General features: G+C 42.0%; 1 protein-coding gene across 4 annotated transcripts in view; it reads right to left on the bottom strand.

Moving 5' to 3' along the window:
- Positions 1-21,305, bottom strand: part of DNAAF9 (dynein axonemal assembly factor 9) — a 148,242-nt gene that overhangs the window by 38,821 nt on the left and 88,116 nt on the right. For all 4 annotated transcript variants that reach the window (XM_057528941.1, XM_057528942.1, XM_057528943.1 and 1 more), the window contains 6 exons: positions 12,248-12,351; positions 5,602-5,748; positions 4,439-4,527; positions 3,917-4,018; positions 3,541-3,658; positions 1,550-1,638 (listed from right to left, as the gene is read on the bottom strand). In XM_057528941.1, coding sequence (XP_057384924.1) covers positions 1,550-1,638; positions 3,541-3,658; positions 3,917-4,018; positions 4,439-4,527; positions 5,602-5,748; positions 12,248-12,351 — 649 coding nt within the window. The remainder of the gene's footprint in view (positions 1-1,549; positions 1,639-3,540; positions 3,659-3,916; positions 4,019-4,438; positions 4,528-5,601; positions 5,749-12,247; positions 12,352-21,305) is intronic.

Genomic DNA, 21,305 nt, shown 5'->3' with positions numbered 1-21,305 from the left:
AGACTCCTGAACAGGCAGTCACTTCCTGAAGGATCATTCAGTAAAATGGCTTCAGTCCAGTTTTCAGTAAAATTCTTGCTAAGAATAAGTAATGGGGGGAGGGAGAGTTCCCTAGGGGCCTAGTGGTTAGGATTCGGCACTTTCACTGCAGTGGCCCAGGTTCAATTCCTGGTTGGGGAACTGAGATTCCACATGCCACATGGCACAGTCAAAAAAAAGAATAATGGGATAATGGGTAGGGTGAAGAATTCAGATTCTTTACAGAACAAAAGCAATGGAAATGAGGGAGGAACTGGTTAGCTATTGAGTACTTATGAAGGAGGCCTAATATTTCCCCATATCTCTCCAGAACTCACCTCCCCACTGCCCCCCCCCCAATCTCCCACTCTAAACTCCCAAACTTCTAGGTGATTTCAGTCTTCTCAATTCTGCTATATGGCCTCCTGCAAGATGCTTGCCTTTTTTTTTTTTTTTTTTAAATAAATTTATTTATTTTTGGTTGTGTTGGGTCTTCGTTGCTGTGTGCGGGCTTTCTCTAGTTGCGGCAAGCGGGGGCTACTCTTCGTTGCGGTGCACGAGCTTCTTACTGTGGTGGCTTCTCTTGTTGCGGAGCACGGGCTCTAGGTGCACAGGCTTCATGAGTTGTGGCTCGTGGGCTCTAGAGCGCAGGCTCAGTAGTTGTGGCACACGGGCTTAGTTGCTCCACGGCAACTAAGTGGGATCTTCCCGGACCAGAGCTCGAACCCATGTCCCCTACATTGGCAGGTGGATTCTTAACCACTGCACCACCAGGGAAGCCCAGGATCCCTTGCTTTGAGGTAGACCAACTAGTTATTAAAAGCCTGGTCGGCAAGGGTTGTTTAGCAATCTGCCAGCCAAATGGAAGTGATGGATGAATGATTTCCCCAATTTTGCCTAAGCCAGCATGTCCCAGTTCCACCTGAGCTCACACAGTCCCCCTGTGGTCACAGAAGGATCACATCCACCAGCTCTCAAGTTCTAACCACCCTGGTCCTGAATTCCCCTGCTGACCAGGCATATTCCCAGGCCTCTGCCCATGCTGGTCTTGCTGCTACAGGGCTCTTGCCCAGATATCCAAGGGTTCATTCCTCCATTTCCTCAGGCCTTTGCTCAAATGTCACCTTCTCAGTGAGGTCTTTCCTGAGTACCCAATTTAAAAATGGAATCCCTCCCCCAGCCCAGCACTCCCTATAGCCTTCTCTGCATTCATTTCTCCATAGCACTTTTCACTAGCTAATACACTGTTTTCCTTATCTGGTTAACTGTCTATCTTGCCAAACTAGAATACAAGCTCCATGAAGGCAGAGATTTTCTAGTCTGTTTTGTTCATTTGTCCCCTACAGTTAAAACAGTATCTGGCATACAGAAAGTACTCGGTATAAATGTGTTAAATGAATGGATGGATGGATGACCACTGCGCCGATACCAGTAACACCAAAGGTCAGTGCAAGTTGAAGGTTTCCCAGTGCCAAGGCAGACCCAGACATAGAATCCCTTTCCCCAAAGCAAAGGCAGCAGCCATACTAACCTGCCGTATTCCTTATGCAGAGTGACCAGAAAAGCACAGAGCTCGCTAGCATGACAGCCTGGGAGGCCAGTTACAATGCTGATAATTACCTACATGAAAGAAAAGCCATGTGGGTTTGTGATTCAACTGGGAGGCAGCGTTGTGTAAGAGGTTAAAAGAACTGACTTCTTGAGCCAGGTTCTATGGGTTTGAACCTCAGCACCAGCACTCACTAGCTATGTGACCTTGTGCTCACAACAGAACCTACCTTGCAGGGTGGATGTAATGATTAACTGAGTTAATATATGTAAACAAAATGCGTGCAGCAGTGTCTGGCACATAGCAAACACCATATACAACAATGTAGTGTTACTATAATAATTTCCATGGAGCAGGCTGTGACTAGATCAGTCTATGTGTGGAACAGATAACTAGTGAGAGCCTGCTGTATAGCACAGGGAACTCTACTCAATGCTCTGTGGTGACCTAGATGGGAGGGAAATCCAGAAGGGAGGGGATATGAGCATAAATATGGCTGATTCACTTCGCTGTACAGCAGAAACTAGCACAACATTGTGAAGCAACTATACCCAATAAGTTACAAAAAAAAAAAAAGTATAATGGAAAATACTGGGCAGAAAGGAGGTTTGGGACAAAAATGCCACAGGCTAAATTGCTGTTGTAAATTCAGCGAAGGAGGGGAGTGGCCTGTGCCTTCCAAGCCACAGGGCCTGAGCTAAGGAAACAAACTGGGTGGAGGAAGCACTTCTCAATCTTGATGGGGAGAAGAGGTGCCAGGCTGCACTTTCCTAATCTTGGCACATGACCACATGAAAACAGGGCCCTCTGCAGGCAGACACTCCAAAGCAACTCAAGAAATTCACCAACAAAGAAGGGGTCAAGCAGAGGAGGAAAGGAATCATGCATTTGCTGAAGGATAACGATGTCAGTGACATAGCATGGCAAGGGCTTCTTTAAGTATGTTTTATTTCACAGTACACAAGACTCACTGGGACAGGTCTGGAGTGAAGTTCAACTTGCTGGCACTCATCACTTGAGCTAGTCCCATCAGGACAGAGATGGCTATGGATGCCTCTTTTATGGGAAACAGTTCTCCCTCCTCCCCTCTGACCAGACCCTTAGTCTGTATCCCTTTCTGTGCCTGTGGGCAGTACTCCATGTAACTGACTTTCTGTTTATACTCTTCCCATCCAAATTTCTCCATCTTGGTTCCCATTCCTCAGCACCCACGCCTCAGCCTCTCAAATCCCAGCAAACATGCTCACAGCCAGATACCCTCTTACTTTAAGGCCAGTCCTGTAGCACTTTGTTATATGAAATATCAATACCTATATTAAAAAAATATTTAAAATATGTAAAATATAACATTTTCATTTTTAAACTCTTGCTTAAGGGAAAAATGAGGCTTCTGACTGCTTAATGTTTCTATTTCCTCTTGCAGCTGAGTGTCTTCTAGATTTGCGCAGAAATAAATGCCCTCTTTGAGCATATTATGACATATGGTTCCAAAGAAATGGTGGGAGGAGTCAAGAGGAGAGGCGTGTGAAGCAGGAGCAGATGAAAATCCACTCTTGGGAAGACAGTGTTTATAAAGTGTCACCTTATCCTGGTGGTGCTAGCAAGGTCTCGCTAACACTTCCCCTTACGAAGCTCAATGTGCCAGGTAAGTCCTTGCAAACCAGAAAGAGCTGATGGCATGAGAGTACTGAGCAGGAGTTTGGAAGACCTGGAGGAGCAAGGGGAAGGCACAGCAATATGCCAGGGTTTCATCATTGCTATGGGGCTCAGCTGGGGTTAATGTAGATGCCTGTACACAGTCATTATATAGAGCAGGTTTCATGTGTATCATTACATCAGTATCCAGGGAGGTGGAGAGTCTTATACAAGGGACTCCGCCTGAGCTCCTTTTGTTAATTGACACTGAAGATTAAGGGCAGGCTACCAGAATTATCTTCCCATGAATTCCCAGCTTATTTGGTGAGCTGCTGTACCTTGTCATTTTCTACTCTGTGAGTAGGGTTGATTTCAGCTTGCTGCAGCAGGACAGGGAGATGGGTCCTCATCACGGGTTCCCGACTAATGCTGCTGACGGCAAAACGCTGGAGAAACCTAGAAAAAGAAAGACAATGCTATTATGTTACCATCACCAGCCTTGCCTGAATGTGCCCATTCACATGATAAACTTATTTCATTGCTGAAAAGAAACCTTAGTGAATATCTCTAGAGAATAAAATTGTATATGGTGTGTCACTACTACTTTTTATAATTATTCTTAAGAAGCTATAAAGAAAGAAAATGGAGCTTAGAAAGCACCAACTCTGAGGTTTCTGACATTTCAAAAGTCAGAAACAGAAAAACAGAGCTCACCCATCCAGCTCTGGGAGTTCGGCTGAGAGTAGCTTTAGAGGACTCCGTTTCTCCCCAGCAGAATGGCTCAGGACACTGAAGAGCTTCTGTGCACTGGAGTGTCTGGAATATCAAAGGCTCACAGATTAGAATTCCATGTCTCTACAGCAAACATACTTTACATAACTTGTTCTGATATTTTCAAGCCAAAGTCCTGTGACAGAGTCAATACTTCTAAAACAAGCATCTCACTGACTTAAGCAAAATTCGGCATTAATGCCGGATGATTGGTTTGCCCACATAGGAAGCCTGGCCTAAAACCTTTGGTAATACTACAGGTTTCTGATTCTTGGTGGATTTCATCTCTCTTGACTTTTGTTCCCCAAGGGCACTGGCTACCTGCAAGTTGGCAGCACTGGAATAATTGTGTCGGCCCTTTCAGAAGCCAGGACCCCTATGTTACATAACACAAGTCATCCTGCAGAGAGAGCAGACACACACAGCCTAGGGAAGCAAGCATAAACACTGAAGGCAGCCACTTACAATCTCTTTTGTTCCACAGATAATCCATCTTCCTGGATCACTTTTAAAGACAGCCCTGAGTTAGCCTGCTGTTGCCAGGGGGAGAAGACCTAAACAAAACAGAATTTGAGCAAAGAACACTTTAAACCCAACAACAGGATATAGAACCCACATGGGGATTTGATGGCTGTTGAAAATCTAGACTGTCAGTACAGAGAAAAACTATCATAACAAACAAGTTTGTTCCAAAAATAGAGGCCTGAAGCAATTCTGTTCTGTATTTTTAAAAACTAGAATTTCTTTCTGGGTTCTTCTCCCAGGGATTCTGCTCCTTAAGAGGCCAGGAAGCACAGAGGAAGGTATCAGGTAACACTGTTCTGGCAGCAGGGGCATGTCTTCCCTGGTGATAGGGCCAGACAGAAGGAGCAGTTCAAGCAAATTCTGCCTAGAGGCAGAGGAATAGCTGAAGAGAATCTCTAGGTTCCTAGACTGAAAGGACAAGCACAAGGAGGTAGAAGGACCAGCTGGCAGTAAGATGGAGACACAGACAGGCCCTAAAAGCCACTCTGCAGCCCAGGCCAGTTCTTGCCTCTTCCCTGTTCTACGAATCTATCCTGAGGGAGGGACTGTCCTCTCAAAAGCTGTTGCATCACACCTTTCCAAGCATTTACACCAGAATAAGACTGGCCATTTGTATGACTCTGGCTACTGCTTGGTCTCTAAGTAGGCTGTATAATTCTTGGTGAGCTCCCTCACTCGTAAAATCTGTGCTGAGAGCCTATGGTGTGCAGCCTGCCAAGTGGAACCACTTGCAAGGGCAGGGCCTATGAACCATGGGGAGGGAGATTTTGGGGTAGGGTAGAGAGAGTTCTGACCCAGTAGGTAGGGCCCAACAACTCAATAAAGTAGCTAAAAGGAAAATGAGTCTAATTATGACTTATAAGGGATAAAGAAGATTTTTCTTAGAAGTTAAAAAGCCTTTTGTTCAGTTCCTTTAGGTTCTCACCTTTCAATGGCAAGAGTACTATTCCAGGACCCCAAAAGATCAGAAGCAGCCACACTCACACCAGCCCTCCCAACTCTCCCTCTCAGCACCTCACTGTTAGCCCTGAAACATTGCCTTACCAAATAAATTACTAGGAAAAAGGGTAGTAATTGTTTTGCTGAATAATGATTGATGTTACCTCTGAGTAAAATGTCTGGTATATCTTGGATTTGGGGAAAAGGGCAATCATCAGAAAATTGCTTGATCCACAGAAATGAACTGGAAGATGGGGAAGCAATGAACTTTTGAAGTCTATCAGAAGGGCAGCAACAATACTGGTGGAATCCTAAAGAGAAAAAGAGGGAGCATCACTGAGAAAAACCATATGCATGATACAAGCCCTTGCATCTACTGTCAGAACACATATGGTGAACGTCAGTCCAGTTATTTTCACATTACGTGGTTTACTGGGATTCAGTTATAGATGTGCTTGCCCACACCCAGTTTTAGGAGATATAGGAAGTGCAGGGTCTTTTCTCCTAAACTGAAAATATCATCTCTTCCTAGGATATTAATCCCTTATCAGATAAATGATTTGCAAATATTTTCTCCCATTCTGTGGGCTGCTTTTCACATTCTTTTTTTTTTTTTTTTAAATATCTGAAACATTTATATTAACATATTTCCATACATATTCACATTCTTAATAGAGTCTTTTGATGCAGAGAAGTTTTAAAATTTGATGAAGTCCAACTTATATATTTTTTCTTTTGTTGTCTGTGCTTTTGGTGTCAAATCCAAGAAACTGCTGCCTAATCCAAGGTCACGAGGATTTACTCCTGTTTTCTTCTAAGAATTTAATAGTTTTCATTCCCATATTTAGGCTTATACTCCATTTTGAGTTTTTTTTTTTTTTGTATACAGTGTAAGGTAAGAGTCTAACTTCATTCTTTTGCATGTGGATATCCAGTTTTTCCAGCACTGTTTGTTGAAAAGACTGTCCTCTTCTCATTGTATGATCTTGGCACCCTTGTTGAAAATCATTTGACCACATAAGCAAGACTTTCTTTTTGGGCTCTCTATTCTGTTCCACTGGTCTACATATCTAATCTTACACCAATACCACACTGTTACAATTATTGTACCTCTGTAGCTAGTTTTGAAATTAGGAAGTGTGAGTCCTCCAACTTTCTTCTTTTTCAAGATCATTTTGGCTATTTTGGCAGGGGGGTCCCTTGAGATACCATATGAATTTCAGGATGGGTTTTTTCATTTCTGCAAAAAACGCCATTGGGGTTTTAACAGGAATTGCCCTGAATCTATTGATTGCTTTGGGTAGTACTGTCATCTTATTTTAATATTAAGTTTTCCAGCCCATGACGTGGGATGTCTTACCATTTATTTAGGTCTTCTTTAATTTCTTTCAGCAATGTTTTGTGGATTTTGGTGTCTTAAGTCTTTCAACTCCTTGGTTAAATTTATTGGAATTGTTTCCTTAAGAACCTTTTCGGATTATTCACAGTTTGGGTACGGAAATGCAACTGTTTTTTTATCGGTTTATTTCGTATTCTGCAACATTGGTGAATTCGTTTGTTAATTCTAACAATTTGTGTGTGTGTGGGGGGAATCTTTAGGAATTTCTACATATAAATCATGTCATCCATGAACAGAGCTACTTTTACTTCTTTCGTTCCAATTTAAATGCCTTTTATTTCTTTTGCTCGCCTAATTGCTCTGGCTAGGACTTCCAATACTATGTTGAATAGACGTGGCAAAAGCAAGTATTTTCGTCTTGTTCCTGATCTTAGAGGAAAAGGTTTTTTTTTTAAAGTTAGTTTATATATACTTTAAAATTTTTATTTATTTTTGGCGGTGGGCTTCTCTAGTTGCAGCACATGGGCTTAGTTGTATTCTGTGGGATTTTAGTTCCCCAACCAGGGACCAAACCTGGGCCCACTGCATTGGGAGCATGGAGTCTTAACCACTGGACTGCCAGGGAAGTCCCTTTTTTTTTTTTTTTTAATCATTTAAGATTTCATTATGAAAGTCATATGTTCATTAAATAAAAATTTGAGAAAAATATAAAAATAGAGAATAAAGGTTAAAAAAATTAATCCAAGGTCCCATCACCCAACTCCAACTACAGCTAACATTTTAGTACTTTTCCTTCTAGTCTTTTCTTCCTATTCATTCATTGACTTCCCTGTTTTATGTACTGGGAAATCATATTCACTTTTACAGTTTCATATCTTGCTTTTAAAACTTAATCTACCATTAGCACCTACCATGTTGTTGTAAACTATCTGTCAACATTTTCAAAGGCTGCATCCGACTCCCCTCTTAGTCCACCCCTATGACTGGACATTCATATTATCAATTCCACTTCACTTTTTGTCTACTTCACTGTACCTTTTATCTACTCTTTACTAATTTACTAATTTACTGTTATACATGGTAGCATGCATCTGATGTGCTTCCACATATCTGTTAACTAACCTCACGTCCTCTGAACACCCATGACCTGGCACTCAGTGTTTTCATGTTGATAAAGTTAGAGCTCTTCATAGAAAAGAAACAGCAACTCATTTTTTTTTAATCACCTAAAACAGTTTTCCTGGTTTGTGTTTTTGTCTTTTAATTCCCCTTTTGAATATTTTTTAGAGTTTTAAATTATTAGTGTGATAAATTTTATGCTACATCCATACAATGGAATACTACTCATCAATAAAGCAATAAAAAGGAAAAACTATTTTTTTAAACATCTTTATTGGACTATAATTGCTTTACAATGGTGTGTTAGTTTCTGCTTTATAACAAAGTGAATCAGTTATACATACACATATGTTCCCGTATCTCTTCCCTCTTGCGCCTCCCTCCCTCCCACCCTCCCTATCCCACTCCTCTAGGTGGTCACAAAGCACCGAGCTGATCTCCCTGTGCTATGTGGCTGCTTCCCACTAGCTATCTATTTTACATTTGGTAGTGTATATATGTCCATGCCACTCTCTCACCCTGTCACATCTTACCCCTCCCCCTCCCCATATCCTCAAGTCCATTCTCTAGTAGGTCTGTGTCTTTATTCCCACCTTGCCACTAGGTTCTTCATGACCTTTTTTTTTTTTTTTCCTTAGATTCCATATATATGTGTTAGCATACTGTATTTGTTTTTCTCTTCCTGACTTACTTCACTCTGTATGACAGACTCTAACTCCATCCACCTCACTACAAATACCTCCATTTCATTTCTTTTTATGGCTGAGTAATATTCCATTGTATATATGTGCCACATCTTCTTTATCCATTCATCCGATGATGGACACTTAGGTTGCTTCCATGTCCTGGCTATTGTAAATAGAGCTGCAATGAACATTTGGGTACATGACTCTTTTTGAATTATGGTTTTTTCAGGGTATATGCCCAGTAGTGGGATTGCTGGGTCGTATGGTAGTTCTATTTGTAGTTTTTTAAGGAACCTCCATACTGTTCTCCATAGTGGCTGTATCAATTTACATTCCCACCAACAGTGCAAGAGGGTTCCCTTTCCTCCACACCCTCTCCAGCATTAATTGTTTCTAGATTTGATGATGGCCATTCTGACCGGTGTGAGATGATATCTCATTGTAGTTTTGATTTGCATTTCTCTAATGATTAATGATGTTGAGCATTCTTTCATGTGTCTGTTGGCAATCTGTATATCTTCTTTGGAGAAATGTCTATTTAGGTCTTCTGCCCATTTTTGGATTGGGTTGTTTGTTTTTTTGTTATTGAGCTGCATGAGCTGCTTGTAAATCTTGGAGATTAATCCTTTGTCAGTTGCTTCACTTGCAAATATTTTCTCCCATTCTGAGGGTTGTCTTTTGGTCTTGTTTATGGTTTCCTTTGCTGTGCAAAAGCTTTTAAGTTTCATTAGGTCCCATTTGTTTGTGTTTTTATTTCCATTTCTCTAGGAGTTGGGTCAAAAAGGATCTTGCTGTGGTTTATGTCATAGAGTGTTCTGCCTATGTTTTCCTCTAAGAGTTTGATAGTGTCTGGCCTTACATTTAGGTCTTTAATCCATTTTGAGTTTATTTTTGTGTATGGTGTTAGGGAGTGTTCTAATTTCATACTTTTACATGTAGCTGTCCAGTTTTCCGAGCACCACTTATTGAAGAGGCTGTCTTTTCTCCACTGTATATGCTTGCCTCCTTTATCAAAGATAAGGTGACCATATGCACGTGGGTTTATCTCTGGGCTTTCTATCCTGTTCCATTGATCTATGTTTCTGTTTTTGTGCCAGTACCAAACTGTCTTGATTACTGTAGCTTTGTAATATAGTCTGAAATCAGGGAGCCTGATTCTTCCAGCTCCATTTTTCGTTCTCAAGATTGCTTTGGCTATTCGGGGTCTTTTGTGTTTCCATACAAATTGTGAAATTTTTTGTTCTAGTTCTGTGAAAAATGCCAGTGGTAGTTTGATAGGGATTGCATTGAATCTGTAGATTGCTTTGGGTAGTAGAGTCATTTTCACAATGTTGATTCTTCCAATCCAAGAACATGGTATATCTCTCCATCTATTTGTATCATCTTTAATTTCTTTCATCAGTGTCTTATAATTTTCTGCATACAGGTCTTTTGTCTCCTTAGGTATGTTTATTCCTAGATATTTTATTCTTTTTGTTGCAATAGTAAACGGGAGTGTTTTCTTAATTTCACTTCCAGATTTTTCATCATTAGTGTATAGGAATGCAAGAGATTTCTGTGCATTAATTTTGTATCCTGCTACTTTACCAAATTCATTGATTAGCTCTAGTAGTTTTCTGGTAGCATCTTTAGGATTCTCTATGTATAGTATCATGTCATCTGCAAACAGTAACAGCTTTACTTCTTCTTTTCCAATTTGGATTCCTTTTATTTCTTTTTCTTCTCTGATTGCTGTGGCCAAGGAAAAACTATTGATACACACAACAACATGGACGACCTAAAAATCATGCTGCGTGAAAAATGCCAGGCTCAAAAGGGTACAGAATGTATGATGTCCATTTATATAACATTTTAGAAAATGCAAACTAATCTACAGTGACAGAAAGCTAATAAGTGGTTGCCTGAAGCCAGAAGCTGGGGGGAAAGATGATCTGCAAAAAGGTATTAGAAAACGTTTGGGGGGTGACAAAAATCTGTGCTGGTGGTTTCATGAATATATACATCTGCCAAAACTTTAAACAGATACAGTTAACTGTATGTATGTATGTATTTATAATATATTTTATTCAATCCAACATATCCAAAATATTTTAAATGTAATCAGTATAAAAATATTATGAGATATTTTACATGCTTTTTTTTAGGTATAGCTGGTGTACAATATTATATAAATTTCAGGTGTACAACATAGTGAGTCACAATTTTTAAGGGTTATATTCCATTTATAGTTATTATAAAATATTGGCTATATTCCCTGTGTTGTACAATAAGTCCTTGTAGCCAGTTAATTGCACTTAAAGTATACTTCAATAAATTATCAGCAAAAAGTTAAAAAATTCCTTAAGTGGTCAAATCTGACAAACTTTTTCTTTAGAATTTCTTGTATCATTTCTTTTTTTTTTTTTAAAGCTTCTTTCTTTATTTATTTATTTTTGGCTGTGTTGGGTCTTCGTTTCTGTGTGAGGGCTTTCTCCAGTTGTGGCGAGCGGGGGCCACTCTTCATCGCGGTGCGCGGGCCTCTCACTATCGCGGCCTCTCTTGTTGCGGAGCACAGGATCCAGACGCGCAGGCTCAGTAATTGTGGCTCACGGGCCCAGTTGCTCCGCGGCATGTGGGATCTTCCCAGAGCAGGGCCCGAACCCGTGTCCCCTGCATTGGCAGGCAGATTCTCAACCACTGTGCCACCAGGGAAACCCTCTTGTATCATTTCTAAGCTTAGATTAGAAAGTCTTCCTGTCCCTAAAGATTTAATAAATATTCATTTTTATATTCTCCTTAACCGGACTTACTGTGGTGATCATTTAATAATATATATATGTCTAAGACAGTAGATCTTAAAAGTTCTCATCAGAATCTGAAAAAGAATGGATATATGTATATGTATAACTGAATCGCTTTGCTGTACACCTGAAACTAACACACTGTAAATCAACTATACCCCAATGTAAAATAAAAATTAAATTAAAAAAAGTTCTCATAAGAAAAATAATTTGCAACTATATCCTTCTTTTTACTTATGAAATTTTAAAATATTTAATTTTCTCAGAAGTTTATTTTCATTTTTGATATGAGTTAAAAATCCATCCCCACCCACCCCAAAACTAGGTAACTTATCATTCCAGCCCTTAAGTTTCACCCTTTCCTTCCTGATGTTGGAAGACTCTTTAACCTAATTAATATCAAATATCAAAGCTTTCACCTAATATAGCCATCTAACCTGTCTGGTTGGTCTGCCTGCATTTTTGAACAGCCTTTAAGGAACCGGGTTCTATGTGGAAGGAAGACATAACTCTTTCTGACTTGCTCACAGAATTCATTTTCAGAGCTATCTGACCAAACCACTTTACCCGGTCTCTGTCCCGGCTCCTGAACAAGCTGGTTTTGAGGCTGAGACCACACAGGGTGGAGGGCCTGCCCTCTGCTCTGGTGTCACACTGTGATGAGCTGTGCTCTGGCCAAAGGGTATAGGCTAGGGGAAACTCATAGCTACCCCTATGGCTCACAAGAGCCTCTCCATGACTTTCTTGCCTGCCTGCCTCAAGGGCAGTGCTGGTTCCTAACATCCTGCCCTGTGGTGGTAGAGGGAGGACAGGGAGTTATTTGATTTTCCCTTAGAAGTGTGAGTATCTTTCTGAACATCAAAACCATGGACTGTAAAACACCTACCCCATCATAGAACAAAACGGAATTCATGTGATCCTTGGAAATGATGATATTTCCGTGATGACGGTCAGAAAACAGAAGTCCACCAGAGAAGAAATGTACTTTCCCTGGAAGGAAAAGAGAGCTGGTAAGAGCTGGAGGGCTGGATTCTGGGGGCCAGTATCACAATGTTCTTCCTGCAGGTTCCAGGCCAAGACAGAGGGGTAGCTAGAGACCATCTGAAGTGGTTAAGTTAAACAATCTTTATGCTGAGCCCTGTGCTCTGAGAAAGCCAATGTACCCTCCTAAGGCCTCAGAGAGAAATGAGGCATCAGATACAGTCTTTGCATAAGAATTAGAAAAAGCAACAAGTGAGTAAGTTATCAGCTGATGGAGAGAGGCAAAATTCACATTCACTTATGGGTTTCTTCCAGGGAAATACACTAAAAAAGACTTTGGGTATGTCTGCTCCATTACTGAGTTTATAGATGCTCCTTTCTACTATTTTGGCAGAAGCCGGCTCAGCTCTGAAGTGACCACATCTCTCACATAAGGCCCAAGAAAGAGCACTAGGGCATCAGTTGTTGAAAGACTGGTGAAGGGTGCTTAAGGGCCCCTTGCCAGGAAAGGAACATGTTAGTTAGGCAATAAGTGAATTCTACAGACACTGGAGGCTGCTGTTCTGTAGTTCCCAAAAGCAAGATGGGTGGGACATGGACACTGAGTGTGGGTTCCTTAGAATAAGGATTCAGATTTAAGGAGAGCTGCTTGTTTCCTGGGTGGCCAAGGTTACACAGCAGCTGAATATGGGCCCTAGGGAGTAGATGACAGAATTGATGGACACTAAGGTGACAAGGGTTAAGGCTGGGCCTGGGCTTGCTTTGGAAACCCAAATGAAGCACCCAGAGCACCCATAAGACCCCTAGGTGAAGCTGCTCTCTGGAATGGTCCAAGCTGGATCCTTCCTATTCCTGTAATAGCCTTTCTTTCCATGTTTTCACAAACAGAGAAGACATAAAGTATTTCTTAGAGCTCAAGGCACAGGCTTGGGGAAAACCGCCAATATCTTATTGCTAAGGCAGAGGACATGAGACCAAGAAGAGGGACTGATTCCTTGAGCTGTAGTTCTAAAAAGGCAGCCCCAAAGCTGTGTAACTTGTAATGACAAGAAGAGCAAAGGCCAAGTTTTGAAGGTTTCCTGAGAAGGTGGGGTTTCAGGAGGCAGAGAGGGGCCTAGAGAGTATGTGTGCTTGTGTGTGTGCATGTTAATGGGGGGTGGGGAGAAGTGGGGGAGGTGGAGGCAGTTTTTAGGTACTAGAGGACGGTTTGAAGCCTGAATATCAACAAAAGAACAAGACAACCAGTCAGAGGGAACTAATGCCAACCTTACCAGCCAGCCCAGTTCAAGGCACTCAATGGTTCAAGTCCTGTAAGGCTCCTACCCTCTAAGAAGTATAACCTAGCCTCACCTACACACAGTCTTGCCCTATGGCCCTCTTGAGTGGAGGCTCCTCATGCCCCAGCCTCATCCTGCACCCATGCCAAGGTTCATCACTGCTGTTCCCAGACCATTCCCTCCCACAATGGCACAATATTTTCATTCCCTCAGAGACTCATGCCCCTCCTTTCCTTCACTGCTCACATCTACTGACCTCCTAATTATGCTACAACACTTCAAACAGCTTCTGAATGTGTTCACAGTCTTCTCTTCCAAAGCCGAGACTCCCATTCCCTCTGAGAGATCAGGGGGTGGGCCATGCCATGCTCTGGCCTTGCTGCTCCTCAATGCCAGTTCCATACCAGTAAAGCAGCACCCAGAATGTCTTACCTTCTGAAATCTTCAGCTCCAGAACCTACTCTCTGACTACAAAATGCCATCATACTTTTAACTATCTCACTCCCTAAACCTCATCCCGTGATGTCACTGAGCCTTTGAAGCCTTCAGTTCCCCCATTTTCCCTTATTGCTCAGAAATTTCTGACTTTCCTCTCATCCACATTCAGGGCCAATCCCCAGGGACAAGACAAACGTTTGATCTCTGTTTTGTCAGGGAAAGGGATGGGAACAGATTTTATTTAGTATTTACTAAGCACCAACCATGTCATATACATTACAGTTTTCCATCTTTGCAACAATTGTAAGAGGTAGTATTATTTTTAGAGGACTGATGGGAAACTCAAGCTTAGAGAGATCTTCCCAAAAGTCATAGAACTGCTTGATAGTGGAGCCAAGTACAGAACACAGGTTTGTCTGATGCCAGGGCACTGTACCATGCTAGCCACTTCGGTTCTCTTTTTTCCTTTACCTCTGCTCTCTCCACAGCCCATTTGTGGCTAATCTGATGAGGTACCTTCTCTGCTTGCTCAACCTCAACAAGCCCTCAGTGCTGCCTGGCAGTCCCACCACTGCCATCTCCTTCCATCAACTCCTCCTGGGCCCAACCAAAGCCCTTAACACTCTCCTAACACCACAACTTCTTAAACTCCAGCCACAAGATGACTCTACCTACTGTTAGAGGAAAGAGGGGTCAACAGGTGTAATCAGGTAGAAACTGCTCCCCTAGCTACTGCTTAGTATCTGGACCCTTCCATGTCCTGGGCTCACCGTCCACCTGTATACCTCTAACATGAAGCTTCTCAGGAACAAGTACCACTCAAAGGCCTCCTGGACCCAAAATCACTCAAAAGCTTCCAGAAAACAGCCTCAAAATCACTCCAAAGCTTCCAGAAAACAGCACATATCTGAGAGTTGGTACATTCCAAGTAGTCACTGGGAAGATGGGAAAAGAAGTGGATCAGGGAGGTCATCTCCAGCACTTCTTCTCCCTCTAGATTCTAAAGCCTCAAAACAAAATGGAAAAGAGGCAGAGAGAAATTCACAAGGCAGTGCTGGAAAAGCACTCACTATGGGGCCTGGCCCAGGGCAAGAGCTGATTTTAGTACTGGTGCAGACTGTTCTGTGTTGCAACTACCCTTTGCTCTGGGAATAGTAACTCTGTTATTATTCTCAGGGCACACATGAGATAACTGAAGTCTCTCACTGGGTGGTCCAATGCCAGTGCCCCAGTCTCTTAGATCCTAATCCACTTGAAGTAGTAACACTTCCAGTACCTGTTCTGGACTTGTGACTGTCAAACTGTTGTCTGATAGGACATGCCTTTGCAAGGGCTTCTCAGTGACTGGGGGAGCCAATTCCTGATGAGATCTCTCTGGCTCCTTAACCAATCCCTGGTGCCTTGCTTAATGGGCTCTTTCATTCCTTCTCCATTCTGTGAGTCTGAAAACCCAAGGTAAGAGAAAGTTCCCCCTCAGTACCCAAGAAGTAGCAGGGGACTACAGCAGGGCTGTCTTTGAGTGACCTCTACATCCCCGGAAGTCTAACAGGAATGAGCCCTCAGGGCAAAATAAGACACCAAGTGTTAATGAAGAATATGGCTTTTCCTCCTTCAGACAACTGGCTGTACAAATAAAAACGCTTGGACTTCCCTGGTGGCGCAGTGGTTAAGAATTCGCCTGCCAATGCAGGGGACACGGGTTCCATCCCTGGTCCGGGAAGATCCCACATGCCGCGGAGCAACTAAGCCCGTGCGCCACAACTACTGAGCCTGCGCTTTAGAGCCCTTGAGCCACAGCTACTGAGCCCACGTGCCTAGAGCCCATGCTCCGCAACAAGAGAAGCCACCGCAATGAGAAGCATGTGTACCACAATGAAGACTAGCCCCCACTCGCCACAACTAGAGAAAGCCCTCACGCAGCAAAGACCCAACACAGCCAAAAATAAATAAATAAAAAAATAAATAAATAAAATAAAAATCCTCCAATGGTCCAGCCTGTGTAAAGAGGGAACATTATCACTGCTGGGAAAATATTATGATGCAATGACTGGATAATTTTCATTCTGTGTGTGTGACAGTATGTGAAGTATACACACATGATTTAAAGAAAAAAACCTAAACAACAACAAACCCTGATGCCTGTATATGCACCACTCAGCTTAATAAATCAAGTATTCCTAGTGCCTCTGAAGCCTACTCAATGCCCTTCCGCAAAGGCCCTCTCTCTTCCACCCAGAGGGAACCAACATCCCAATTTTATGTAGCTTTACCATACTTCAATGTATCTATAAACTATATATGATTTAGTCTTGTCTCTTTTACTTTCATACAGATGGAATCTTAATACGTGTTCTTCTGTGACTTGCTTACTTCTTTCAGCATCCTGTTCCTGAGAGTCATCAATGCTGTAGGTAACATGCAACTGTGGGTAATATGTATGTTGTAGGTATATGCTATATAATTCATCCATGCTCAGTGCTGCAGAGAACTTTCTCTTTTAAAGTGTCCCTCAATAGTTTCATATCAGCACAAGGGAACACATGAGAGGGTGCAGAATGAAGCAGATGGCCACTGCCTGGGCCTTCGCATCACAGGAAGGTGAACTCAGCTTGGTCACCAGAGTTCTCAGACTTTATGTGTCAATGGTACCAGCATCTCTGCTCCTCACTGCTAAAAAATCTCTGCCTGATGGAAAAAATACTCTGGAATCTGTAAATTGCTACAGGGATAATGAAGGTGCTGCCTGAGGGCCAACCATTCACTGAGGCTTGTAGGAAATAGTAGATATATGGTCAACTGATATTCAACAAAGGTGCAAAGACAATTCAAAGTAGAAAGGAGAGTCTTTTCAACAAATGGTGCTGGAAAAAATGGATATTCCCATGTAAAACAATGAACATCAATTCATACCTTGCACCAGATATTCTGCCCATTCGTACCAGCCACAGTGGAAAACCTCATACTTCATAGGGATGGCAGGTAGAGTTCTCAAGATGATTTTGCCTCATTACCGGGGTAAAATTAGTCCTAAACTAAATGCTGCTCTGCTTCCTGCCTAACAAAGCTTAAAAGAAAGGCCCAGATGATAAGAGTAGAAGAGAAATAGAGCAGTTACTATCACTGTATTCCCTATGTTCGCAGCTAGAGGAAAGACTGAACCATGTTAACCTGAGACATGAAAGATGTAAAAAATGTCTAAATTGAACTTCTAGAGATGAAAAATACAATTTCTGAGAAGAAAAAAACACTGGATGAGACTAATGACATGACAGCTGTTGAGAGCTTAGCTACTCCGTGGTACTGCTGCCTCAGCATCCATTTTGTTTGGCCAAGTGGGCTGCACAGGCCTTAAACTGACACTAGCCCCCTCATGTGAGCACATGCCCTAGACAACAGCCTGCAGAGTCACAAGCAAATGTAAGTTCCTGATATGACTTTCCCAGCAACCCTTGTCATCAACAGTCTCCCCTGCCTCCTTAGTGCCTTCCCCTTGTGTGCCCCTTATATAAGACCTCCATGGAGCTTACCAAAACCCCACTCTTTTTGGTTTGAATTGACCAGTTTGGCCTTAGCCAAAAGGCTAAGGAATCCCAAAGCACTCCAACCCACAGACCTTAATAAAGGCATGTACCCAGGTCCAGCCTGCACCTTGCCTTGACCACCTCCCCCTGCCCCCCGCACCTCTGTGTAGCCCCTCAAGGCATGCCATGTACTTCCTCCTGGACCTGTGAGTAATAAACTTCTTTATTTCAATTTCTTTTGTGGTCTTTTGCTGAATCTGGCTCACCATTCAGCAGCCTGTGCTCCGTTTAACAAATGTTAATTTAACAAACTCGTAACAACAATGCAGAACAAAAGATTAGTAAATCAGAATATGTAGAAACTATGCAAAATAAAACACAAAGAGAAAAAAGACTAAAAATAATTGTACAGAGCATCAGGGAGCTGTGGGACAACTTTAGGCAGCCAAATGTATGTAATTGGAATCCTTGAAGGAGAGGGGAAAAACTGAAGAAATAATGGCCAAAAAATTTCCAAATTTGAGGAAAACTCTAAATCCATCAATTCAAGAAACTAAATGAATCTCAAGCATAAGCAACATGAAGAAAACCACACCAGTCACAAAAAGATCAGATTGCTTAAAATCTGTGATGAAAAGAAAGAAAATCTTAAGAGCAGCTGGTAATAAAAGACACCTTATATAGAAAGGAACAAAGATAAGAATGACAGTAGATTTCTGCTCAGAAATAATGTTAGCAAGAAGACAGTGGAGTGGAGCACTATCTTTGAAGCACAGAAAGAAATGGTCAACCTACAATTCTTTACCAAGTGAAAATATCTTTCAAAAGCCTCAGGGTTGGGACTTCTGAAATGGCTGTGAGGAGTCTGGAAAATTCTCTCCCCAGGAAGCAGCCATAAAACTGGACTGTCAAAAACAACTAGTTAAGGACTCTGGAAATGGACCAAAGTTATACAACAAAACTGAGAAGCATTTAAGGAATTCTACTGAAGCTTGGTAAGAACAGTGGAAATCTATGGTATTTTAGCTTGGGGCTATTCACATTACCTCCCTTCCAGCTCTGTGGTGCAGAAGTCTTATGAAGGAGAGAGGTTGGCCTGTTGGAGTGGCTGACTTTATTTGGGGGCAAAGCACAGAAAATTCCATACATAGAGATATCAAAAACCAAAGCAATCCAAGTGGCAAACATGGGACTTCCCTGGTGGCGTGGTGGGTAAGACTCTGCGCTCCCAATGCAGGGGGCCCAGGTTCGATCCCTGGTCAGGGAACTAGATCCCACATGCATGTCGCAACTAAGAGTTCATATGCAACAGCTAAGGAGCCGGTGAGCTGCAACTAAGGAGCCCGCCTGCCGCAATTAAGACCTGGTACAACCAAAAAAATAAATATTAAACAACAACAACAAAAACAAAGTGGCAAACATTCAGAGAAGACCAACATACCAGAGATCTCAATGCTGGCTGGTACAACCAGACAGAAGTGTAACAGGAAAATCAGAGGATTGAGACCATAGATGACAATTATGTCTTTACATACCACAAGAAAGATGTGTTGTAAGGCACTGTCCTGGTGCCAGGTGCACCAAGAGACATGTACAAGAATGCTCATGAGAGCACTGTCTGCAATAGCAAAAAACTATAAACAACCCAAATGTCCATCAAGAGTCAAAAGGATAAACAGCATATTTTCATACAAAGCAATCCTATGGAACCACGAAAATTAATGAGCTATAAGGCTACACACAATAATCTGGATGAATCTTAGGAACAGAACACTGAGTGAAAAAAGCAAGTCCCAGAAGAACACGATAGAGTATAATCCTAATTTGTGTTAAATTCAAAAATAAGACATTGTTTAGGGATATAGGCATATGTGGTAAAACTCTAAAGCAGGCTCCTGAGGATTAGGTACTGGGCAGCCTGCCTGACCAAGGTCAGCAGGGTAGGGAAGAAAAGGGCATATAAAGGAAATGAATGAAAAGGAAGCTGCATAACAAAAAGTCTTTTGATAGCAGAAGTCACTAACTGGGAAAGGGAAAAGATACCAGAGCTGGAAACATTTCAAGGTAAAGGAAGTACTATTCTTTTTGCCCATAAGTAGTTCACTGGGTCATCCCTAGACCAAAAATCAAAAGACCTGGACCACCCCCCCAAATGTCACCACTAACTTGTACTATAACCTCAGACCCATTTTTCACCTTCTATGGGGCTCAAGATACGAAGATCAATCAAGATAATGCATGCTGATGAGTTCTTTAAATGCCTTCAGAGGATGGGAACAGACAAATCTCAGTCTCAACTCCAGGCAGATTTACCTAGACCCTAATGACATTTAAGCTTCAGGACCCCTCACCTGCTCAAGCCCCTTTTTCAAGGCCCAGAGAAGAGACCTAACCCTTCTGTATGTACTATTTTTCCTTAAGAGAGCCCTGAAGTGGTATAAACTTCAAGCCCTATAAAACTGACCTGAGCCCTAATGCTTAATACACAGCCAGAGGATACTCCTATTTAAATTCTCTGCTCTACTGAAATTTCCTGCCTCAGAAAACCATCTCCTAAATTCAAACTACATTTTCCTCAGGAACTAAGAAAGTGTGAAATCTAAGCTCTCAAGTGTGTGACTAACAAGGCCCCAGAAATTCCTGGCTTTATTTGTGTGTAGAGACCTCAGGATACACTGAATCTTGCTGGATAACTCAATATAGTGTAAGATTATTTTTCTAACAAGGACTTTTGCTAAGAAGGTGCAAACTAATTTTGGCAAATATCCTTGCTAAATATTATAACTGGCTCAACTATGACACAGCACAACCACCTCTGTGTTGTGTCTACAAGCTGATTTTAAAACATTACGCAGCTTTGCCTCAAGGCTGGGAGTACTGTCACACACTCTCCTGTCTTTAGCAAATGTTCCTAACTTCCTGGTTTTTTGCACCAGGATCTGGAGAGGCAGAAATGCAGGGGGCACAGCATGATAAAAAATGCTACCTGGCATTTTGTGGATCGAAAACCAGGACTCCTTGTGCTTTATCTTCTATGACAACAGAGGAGCCAAGTTTAACCAGTGATCTGAGACCATGGAGAGCAACCTGTCACTGGAGAGAATATTTTCAAGAAGAACAAATTATCCAGAGATGGAATTTGCTTAGTAAAGGATGAGGAATTTGTGGAGTAAGTCACAACTCCTCTTCCACAAAAAAGGCTTATCTAACAGGGAAAGAATAGGACTCATAAGAAAATGTTATTTTGAGGAAACCAAAAAGGAGCATGGAATGAATCCCCAGGAAATCCATGTAAGACCAACACAGTTCTTGAGAATTTTACATCAGCAGAAACACTGCCAGCTTGGACTGAAAGGGATAGAGAGAATAGAAAAATGAAAGGAGACTGTTGGACCCCCAAAATTCTAGCGGCAAGAAGCAGGCTGATAAAACTAGTCAGCTACAAAGTGCCACCTTCATGAAAAGGAAGGACGACAGAGGTATAGCCACAGACAAGAGGGCAGAGTCATGAGCCTAGAGGGCAAAACTAAGAGTTTAGAGGGTAGAACCAAGAGCCTCGGGGGCAGAACTAAGGGCCATGGAGGACTATTCCTAGGCCTTGAAACCTAATCTTGGAACTGGAGTTTGTCTAGCTGAATTTCAAAGCTGCCTTGGGGTTCGGACTCCTTTTTACCTTTCATTCCCCCCCACCTTTTTTTTTTAAAATTAATTAACTAATTAATTTATT

The sequence above is a fragment of the Balaenoptera acutorostrata genome, chromosome 15 (genome assembly GCF_949987535.1).
Source record: "Balaenoptera acutorostrata chromosome 15, mBalAcu1.1, whole genome shotgun sequence".
NCBI lineage: Eukaryota > Metazoa > Chordata > Mammalia > Artiodactyla > Balaenopteridae > Balaenoptera > Balaenoptera acutorostrata.
The sequence above is the reverse complement of the archived record's forward strand: the minus strand, read 5'-3'. Positions and strand labels throughout refer to the sequence as shown.